Source organism: Etheostoma cragini, chromosome 17 (genome assembly GCF_013103735.1).
Source record: "Etheostoma cragini isolate CJK2018 chromosome 17, CSU_Ecrag_1.0, whole genome shotgun sequence".
NCBI classification, from domain to species: domain Eukaryota; kingdom Metazoa; phylum Chordata; class Actinopteri; order Perciformes; family Percidae; genus Etheostoma; species Etheostoma cragini.
The window spans coordinates 17,962,145-17,970,965 of NC_048423.1; the positions used below are offsets into that span (position 1 = coordinate 17,962,145).

The 8,821-nt window shown below is 41.0% G+C and overlaps 1 protein-coding gene across 1 annotated transcript in view; it reads right to left on the reverse strand.

Annotated features, from left to right (window-relative positions):
• Positions 1 to 1,124: 1,124 nt before the first annotated feature.
• Positions 1,125 to 8,821, reverse strand: part of plpp4 (phospholipid phosphatase 4) — a 50,842-nt gene continuing 43,145 nt past the window's right edge. Inside the window, exons 6-7 of the mRNA XM_034898827.1 lie at positions 5,632 to 5,802; positions 1,125 to 4,054 (exon numbers count right to left, since the gene is read on the reverse strand). Coding sequence (XP_034754718.1) covers positions 3,846 to 4,054; positions 5,632 to 5,802 — 380 coding nt within the window. The 3' untranslated portion in view covers positions 1,125 to 3,845. The remainder of the gene's footprint in view (positions 4,055 to 5,631; positions 5,803 to 8,821) is intronic.

An 8,821-nucleotide genomic window follows, 5' to 3' on the forward strand; every position in this document is an offset into this window, starting at 1 on the left:
CAATTGAATTGAATTGATCTTGCTGCTCAGTCAGAATCGTATTAACCTGGAGCCTCTAACACAATAATCAGATATATGGTGTTTTAGGTCTATTGGCAGACATCCAGTTAAAATGTAGCCAATGGCATGTAAAGAGCCTTTTCTCCATGTCCACTGAAGTTTCCCAGTTTGCACTCTTGTAACCTCTGTCTGGTCCAGGTAGTTTTGCATAAAAAATGGTTGTCATTTGCAAGGCTACTAAGTAAATTTTGAATCCTGCACTTTGTTACTTTTACTTGAGTTAAGAAGTTAAATCTGTTCTTCTGCTTTTACCAGAGCATTTTTTTAGTACAAGTATCTGTTTTCTATTCTACTTGCGTACGTAAAGTGAGTACTTCTTCCATCTCTGGCTAAAAACACCATCTGTTTCAGAATGTATGAGTGTGTCACCGAGTTCTAATAAGCATTATTGTGTCTATCTGATTGGTTACATATGTACATGTTATTTCTTTGTTGTTGTTATAGGAAATTTCAGAAATGTCCTAAAACTTTGCCAGAAAATGGGCCACCCCAAGATTCTAGGATCCCCACTGGGAATTGCATTTGATTTGCATGTATTTGGTAACAAACCCAAATCTTTTGCAAATTAAAAATTTGACCTGAAGATGCAGCTGGATGTCTTGGGATCACCAATGTCATTTGAATTCATTTCCAGGCACATGCAATATATGAATATATGTAGTCAATTCCAAGGCTGTAGATCTTTCAGTCCTAAACAAAGTGGTGGGCAAAATGACTGAACCCTAACATTGCTATCTCTAGCATGGCTAATAAACACTACTCTGAAAAGTTGGTTTTGAAAGTACATGACAACTAACATACAGACTAAAAAGTAGAGATATAAATAGGACCAAATGTCAGATTGTTTATTTGCATATAATAAGGAATAATGTAGAAATACTTATGTTTTGATTACAGGGTGGCCATTTTTCAGATCCTCAAACTTTTTGTTAACGTTTCCCAATGATACGTTGAATCCAAATCAGTAGGGTTGATAGTCACTGTCATAGAAACAATTTAGGCTGCTACGATCACACTTTGACAAGACATATTAGGCTCCTTTGTTTTCTTCACGGACAAATTCCACACAGCTGCAGTCCTTTATTGTACATAAAGTATATAAACAGCAAAACACAGCTCAAAGAGTTCTCAAGGCCAGACATGCTTATTCATAGAAAACTTTTCTCACAAATGGAACTGGCATGCCATGAACAAAGATTCTTAAAGCTTCGTAAAGAAGTCTTACACTCTTTTTTCTTCAGACATCTATTCATTATAATTAGTAATATTTCATAACTCTTATTTTTTTTTTGGTTACTTTTATCCCTTCAGTCCATGGGGAAGGTGAAATGACCGAATCCACAGAATAACAAGCATGGATTGCTCTTGAGCATATGATTTAAAAAGAAAAGAATAATGTACTCTAATATTTTTTTTTTCTCTGTAGAAAATGATTGAACTTTCATGTCAAAATGACGCATTCTCCATTTGAAAAAAAAAAAACACCTACTAATAAAAAGTATCTATAGCACCAAATTAAAACAAATCATGGAATGATTTGAAGGCAAACGTACATCCATTGTGGATAAAGTGAAAATACTGTTACAGACATGACTCCTGAACAACATTTTTTCCCAATATACACTGCACCATCTAATAGGAAAATACTAAAATGACATACAATACGTAATGAAGTACAAACATCAGGTCAGGTGAATGCAGGTCTATAGAACACAATGCATCTGTGTAACAATCATTACATCCCCAAATCTGTCTCAAGGTGTCAAAATCTCACAGTCCCAGATCTCTAGGCTGGTGCTGCTGAAAGACATGTGGAACCAGCTAGGAGGTTACAAGTTTTTCACCAATTAACTTTCTCATGATAGAGATGTAAATAGTCCAGCACCTTAATCCCTTCTGGTGAAAGGTTCATTCTGCGTACAGTAATTTGCATTGCATCCATGCGGAACAGGCCTTATCAAAATCTGAATGCAAACGCAGACAGAAGCTGCCAATAGTTTGCATCAGTGATAGAGACTTGATTGTGGCTGATTTGAATAAATCATGTTTAATAAAAGAATTTTGAACAAGTTTTCTTTTGTCTGTTTAAGCAAACAGCAGCTGAATGTGTGGTCTTTTGACACTGGAGACAAATGTACAAGATGATCAAATTACAAAATAACCTTTTACATTTGGCTTGCTGCTTGTTTCATGTGCTATGTCCTGTTTTTTCACCATTTACTTTTTCATTGCAAATATGATCATCACCTTCCTATGTAGCTTGGTTGGAATATAGAGGTAAATTGAAATTGCATCTTCCCATTTATGTCACAGCAATGGCAAAAAAGACATAGTTACCAAGGCAACAAAATGATCCATCCATTCAGACAAAACTTATAAGAGGCTAATTGCTTTGTTGATAGGGAACCAGTAAGCTGGTTATGTGTCATATTGTTAAATAAAGCATAACAGGTTGCATACGACTCAAGCAGGAAAAAAACCTACAAATCTTTGGTCGCTGTTGGTTTGTTTTGATGTGAAGTCCCTACATTAAGGCTGTAATTTTTCATAAATAATGGAACATTAATGGATGAATAATACATCACCATCACTGCCCCGGGTTCAGGCCTGTTGTCTCCTGAAGGCTAGATTGTCTATTTGTGGGGCTACATTGGGCTCAAAGCCAATTGCAATGCTCAGTCAATCCGCAGAGCACATCATATACTACTAATGTGTTCATAAGCAGCCGTGGCTTACCTTCCTTAATTAGGATTAATGCAGGATGAGATTCATTGAGCTACAATTTGGGTGTCTCTGTGCAACTTCTGGAACCATTTGATAAATGCAGGGATTGTGGAAAATAAAGTTGGATGGTGACAAAAAGAGGAAGAGAAGACAGGAAGGGGTGATATGCAAGATGTTTAGTGTTTTTTGACCCCAACACCACCTTCCAAGCAGTGCGGCAATGGTTATGTTTAGGGTTAGCTGCCTGGAAGGCAACGTTAGGGGCAAAAAAAACATTGAGCGATATGTAGGACTGCACTGCAAAACTATGCCACCAAGAAATGGGGAGAAATGGAATACCAAAAAATGGGTGAGTGCAGAAGAGTAAAGTTAGGTAATATTGAATACTTGGTTCTAAATTGGTACAATTGGTTCTATATCTAGCATTATGTTGCAAAAATTACTAAAAGCAGCGCACAAGTCCTTGGATGTTAAATGAATATGCAGCATCATAATTTGCTTCATAGTGTGACATACTAAATACAATAATCTAATAGTTTAACTGGTTAGATTTCATGGTTTGATTGCTGTAACATGTTATGGGATTCCTCGGAGTTTCACCAACCTAATGTTCCAATCCTTAAACAGCCAAACAATAAATATACTCCAGCATGAAACAACCTGCCAACCGCATTTCTCATTAGGCCAAAAGAATCCCAGCCAAAACTAGCAATGTTTTCATCTTCCTTCACAGCCATTAGTGAGACTTTTTTTCTCAGGTTTTCAACATGTTTTTTTCTCTTCCCTCTCAACGGGGATGTCCCATATTCATAGATAAATCTAAATATAGACTTTCACGGCTGCTGAGCAAGATCCAGATATATTATCACAATAATAAAAAATGAAACAAACGGGGAAAAAAATGTAGGTGTCACCGAGATAGGGTGCAACAGTATGAAGGTGGGTGACGTGTATTATTGTCCACTGGAATGTATACAAGAGCAAGTCAGTCACTGGGAATGGGGAGGTGGGTTGAGTGGCAGGGTGAGGGTGTTGTGGGTAGTCTCGGTGGTGGACACTAGTCATACTGGCCCTTCAGTCAAGCCCTCCAGAGGAAGGGTGGTGGCATTGTCAGTGGGCAGCGGGTCGTCCTGGGGATGCGAGGGCGTGTGGGCGGCGGCAGCCAGACTGGCATAAGGCAGGTGGCAGTCCGTGTGCAGAAAGGGTGGATAGTGCTGGCGATAGCAGATGTACGCAAACAGCAAGCCGATCACTCCTCCAACAAAGGCGTCTGCAAAATCACACACACATATATATATTTTAAGAGATGCATATATAGTTAAATGTAGGAGGTAGAAAAATAACACCTGCTCTTGGAATGAGCACAATCGATTAGCAATTACTGCACCATACTGTTTGGGCAATAGTGTTCCAGTGAGCATTTGTCATTCCTGTCTGGTTTAGAGTATGATAAAAGTAAACTGAAGGGCAAAGCAATGATTCTGTTCTTGCCTTTGGACAGGCTGTCTCTGTCATTTTGTCACCCACGCTGAACAGTTTGGAATTATACCTGCCCGCCCTTTATGCTATAATATATCATATAATATCACACTGCCATGCTGAATATTAAGGCTATATTGCTGGGTATAGATCAACATGACATGGCCGGCAGGTGGCTGGAACAACTAAAGTAAAGGATTCCATAATATCAAAAACGGTATTTCTCCATTAGCGCTCACTGTGCTCCCTTTATTTTCTTTTTCTTGGTGAAATGAAAAATAATATACTTTCGATTTCCACCATTCGTAAACTTTACAATGCATGAACTTGCTCTGTGAATGTTTCATCCACTGCTGTCAACTGAATTTAATAGACTGTGACTTGATGCAATTTATTAGTTTGGTTGCCTCACTGACAGAAGCCCGGCCTCTCCCTCCGGATGACCGACCCAACCGCCCTCCAAAGTACGAAAAGGAATGGTGAGAATATAATCCATCAAACATGGCTCTGCAGCCATGGCTAATCGGGGTTGCAGCTTGTGTTTACACTGAGTGCAGATTGGGGCCCCCCTTGAGTTTAATGGGCTGCACCATTGCTTCTTACTTACAGTCTGCCAGACTGTAACTGTACAGTTTGTGTACAGCCAAGACATACTTTGAGGATTCAGAAAGTGGTTGGCTTGCCCGTAACTGCTCCATGGTTGTTAAAAGAGGTTTTGTAGCTGCCCTGCTCCCCATGAACATATGGCTTTCTAAAACTAATTAGCACCATAAGACAGAGCTGCCATCATCCCACTTTTTCTCTCCCACACCCCGACCATATGCATTCCCTCTGTCTCCCCAAGTCTCCTTCCAGTTCTTCCAGACCATAAATGCAAAAACTAAAGCTTGTAATTATAATTTTCTTTCCAGGCTGCTAAATAAAATGCTACTCATTGTCATCTTAGCCACTTCTCAGGAAATAAAAATGCTACAGCGGACAAAAACCAGCATTTTAACCAACACAATTTTCAGTCTGTGGGGCAAAAAAGCAAACTGCCCAGCCTAATTTACTTTACAGTTTATTTTAGCCTTTCCTTGATTCCTTAATCAGCCATGCTGATCATGTTAAAAAAAATTACAGCAGCACAGCTGTAGGAAATGAGCATCACGCTGAGTTTGCCTTATAAATGATCTGTATAATAATTATAAAAATGCCTTGAGCCAGGTGTGATTGAAAAGACTTCCGCACAGCAATCCTTCTCGGGCTTACACAAGCAGATTTAACACTTTGTACGTTTTTAACAAAGCAGCATTTTTGGTGAAATGAATTCTGATTAATACAGGAAAAACCTATCCATGTGTCCCATGTCTTTGCTGTTAGGCGGACCTTGCCAGTGGTGTTTGTAGTCGCAGGTCCGGGACAGTGCAATCATCATAGCGCTGTAGAGAGGCAGCACCATGGCACAGAGACGCCAGCTACGCCCTCGACCTTGATCCGTAAAACACTGCAGCTTCCCCGCCAGGTAGAAGGAGGTGAAGCCGAGTCCAGAGAATGCAACTAGCAAGCAAAGAAGTGGGCAGACAAAGAGAAAAAAGAGAAAACATTGAAATTGACCTACAGCATTCTCTTAAACTCTCCTCTTTTACAGTATATCAGCGAAGACATAAACTGTGACCATGTCTCAAGGGACTGTCTTGTAAAAATCAATTACATTGCATGCAACAGTTATATAATGAATACCAACAATGAAATGGACAGCTACAGTGCGATGATGTTTTAGACAGAAAAAGGTAACGAAGAAGGCAGATGGCAGATTGCAGCCTGTCCACTGCCAACCACTCGCAGGTAAGCTCATGTGGTGTCTGAAGTGGTATGCTGGATGAAGTGTGTATTAGGTATCCGCTTGACTCTGTCTTTGATGTTAAAGGTTTATTATGTCAAAGAATTTTCAGATTGATTTACAAGCTCATAACACAAAGAACATAAAGTTCTTTGAACATGCACAGCCAAGAATCACAGCTCTCCACATAGCACATTAATGTTGTTAGATACTACACTCACTAAGGAATGAAACTTCAGTCTGTTAGAAAAAAGGCCTCGGTACTAAATCACTGTGTGCGACAGGTGACTAAGAGCAGGCAAAGACAAACAGACATCCACATCTACACAGCTATACTAAGCACAAGGAAAACACTGATGGAGATTTATCAAGTGAGGTGATGCAAGTTTGAATGTGGTATCAATGTGGATCCCTGAGCCAATACACAGTACAAAATAAGATTCCTAAAGACTGGTTTCAATGCACTGCCTAACTGAGATATGAGAGTCCCAAATTACACCACATCACACCTCCTCTGCACTGGCCCACCAAAAGCCTGAGAGTCTAAGGTCACAGTGAAGGCTAAGCTGCTGGTAGTGCTGTGCTGATAGAGGTCTTAGTTGATGGTGGTTAGTGTAAGAGAAAGAGTAGAGGTCTAATTTTATGAATTGAAAGGTTGTGCTGAGAGAGGGTCATTAGTTTACTGCTGCAGCGGGCCAAACAGCACCCATCAGCACCCATCAGCTGCCCATTTTTCACTCAACCCACAAACTGGCCAGAAACACTTAGGACACCAGGACACATGTGCAGCCTGTAGAGACAGAGAAGGATGGTGGGAAGAAAGGGCAGAGGCAGAAAGCCCAGCTGTCTCAGTGGCTGTCCTGCTGCCAGGGAGCAGGAATTGGCTCTGTTACAAGAGCTCAGCAATTTCCATCGGGCAATTGAGACCAATTTTTCGGATGGCTGGCATAGGCTGATATTGGGTTGGAAATTATAGTTGTAATGTAGATTGGATTTTAAAAAATGACTCCTACATTAAATACTTTACCAGGACTGATTCTAATAAGGGACTTGTCTACATGTCTACATAGGTACGTGTGGTGCACTGTTTTCTTGTTGTCGCAGCCTTCATAACCAAGTTAATCATTTTTCAAGGACTCACATACCAGAAGTGTTAACCTGATGGTGGTGCTCCAGGAAAATTCAGGGTATCGCCAAAGTCAGTAGGTGTCATTGTCTGGTAACCATGAATGTCAGAGAAATTCACCCATATTGTTAATATGGCCTCAACTTGGCCCAGCTAAAGTAAATGGGTCAGGGCATGAAATTAACACCTGCCCACCCGCCAAATGCGGGTGAGGTTTGCAATTGGCGGGTAACACTGTCAATCAACCTGCCATATTGGCTGATAGCCAATTAGAATTGAGTGATTCAGACGCTTAACTATCAGTAAGCAGGGTACACAGTTGCTTGCAGGGCTGGGGCGCGTATCACAGGAATACATTGATTGACAGCTGGGGCCCCCTATCGCATTTTCATTACAAGCGACAATTCCAACAGTCCCACGTGCAGCCACTGACTAAGCGGAAGTGAGAACGGGTCAAATTCATTTCCTTGTTTTTGATATGAAGACGAGACGCGTGTGACTCGAAAATCTCACCGACAAAATGTACAGTGAAAGACGTCCTGCCAACCTGTAAACATTTTAACATCAATGGACGCTGTAACGTTTTTTCCACTATAAGGTCGCTGAAAGTTGGTGCTGTTTTAATCCTGTCATCTTGCTGCTGCGGGCGGGGCTGCTTCTCCGTTAACCCGCAGCTGACGCACGCACACACACATACATACACCCACACAATCCCACAAGTTGGATGCAGAAAAAAACGTAGACGAGATGTACAGGATGACCTTAATTGAGGACAGCTACTATATTATTATTGAAGGTGCAATGATAGCATAAAGTCTAATAAGTACTTTATAAAACTGTATGATTGTGTTCCAGCCCGTCCCTCCGTCTACAGCAACGGCGCAACGTCCACGAGTAAGCTCATAGAGACACAGCAATTCCTGTTTTTCACCTTTATGAGGCAAAAAAAAGTGGCTGGTAAAAAGTGACAGTGGCAGTTGCTCAAAAAAGTTAACTTCATGCCCTGAAATAGATCCTGTATTGCTGACTGTATGTGCCAACTGGGTGGCGTATGCATTCTCACTTTCTAGTAACCATATGGTGGTTAAGCTGGCAAGATTAAATTTGGCAAATGGCTCGCCTTTTAAGAGCTTAAGCTTTGAAGTGGAGCAGTAGTTCATAGAATTTCGGAAACTGAATTCACCTAGGGCTAGATTAACCAATACATTCTGCCAATTATATCAATCCATATGTGGAGGATAAAATATGTTAAAAATTAATTGACACCCTGTGCTATATAAAATCCTGCACAGATTCATCATCACAACCCAACAAAGTATGTCACATGGGTTCAACTGACAACACCTCTTTACTTTCATGTTTTCTGGCTCAGTCCATCAGTCCAGTTCTGTTCAAAGGTCATGAACAATCCATCTGAGACTCGCAGCCTCAGTATCCCTTGGGGCCCATACATCTCACTTCTGGGCGACATCTCCACTTTTCCAATCACACACCCGCTCACACCATTCATTTTAATAGCTCTAACCATTGCTTAGATCAGTGGTTCTCAACCGGTGGGGCGCGCCCCCCCGGGGGGGCGCGGACTCTCTCCCGGGGGGGCGCGAGTACAC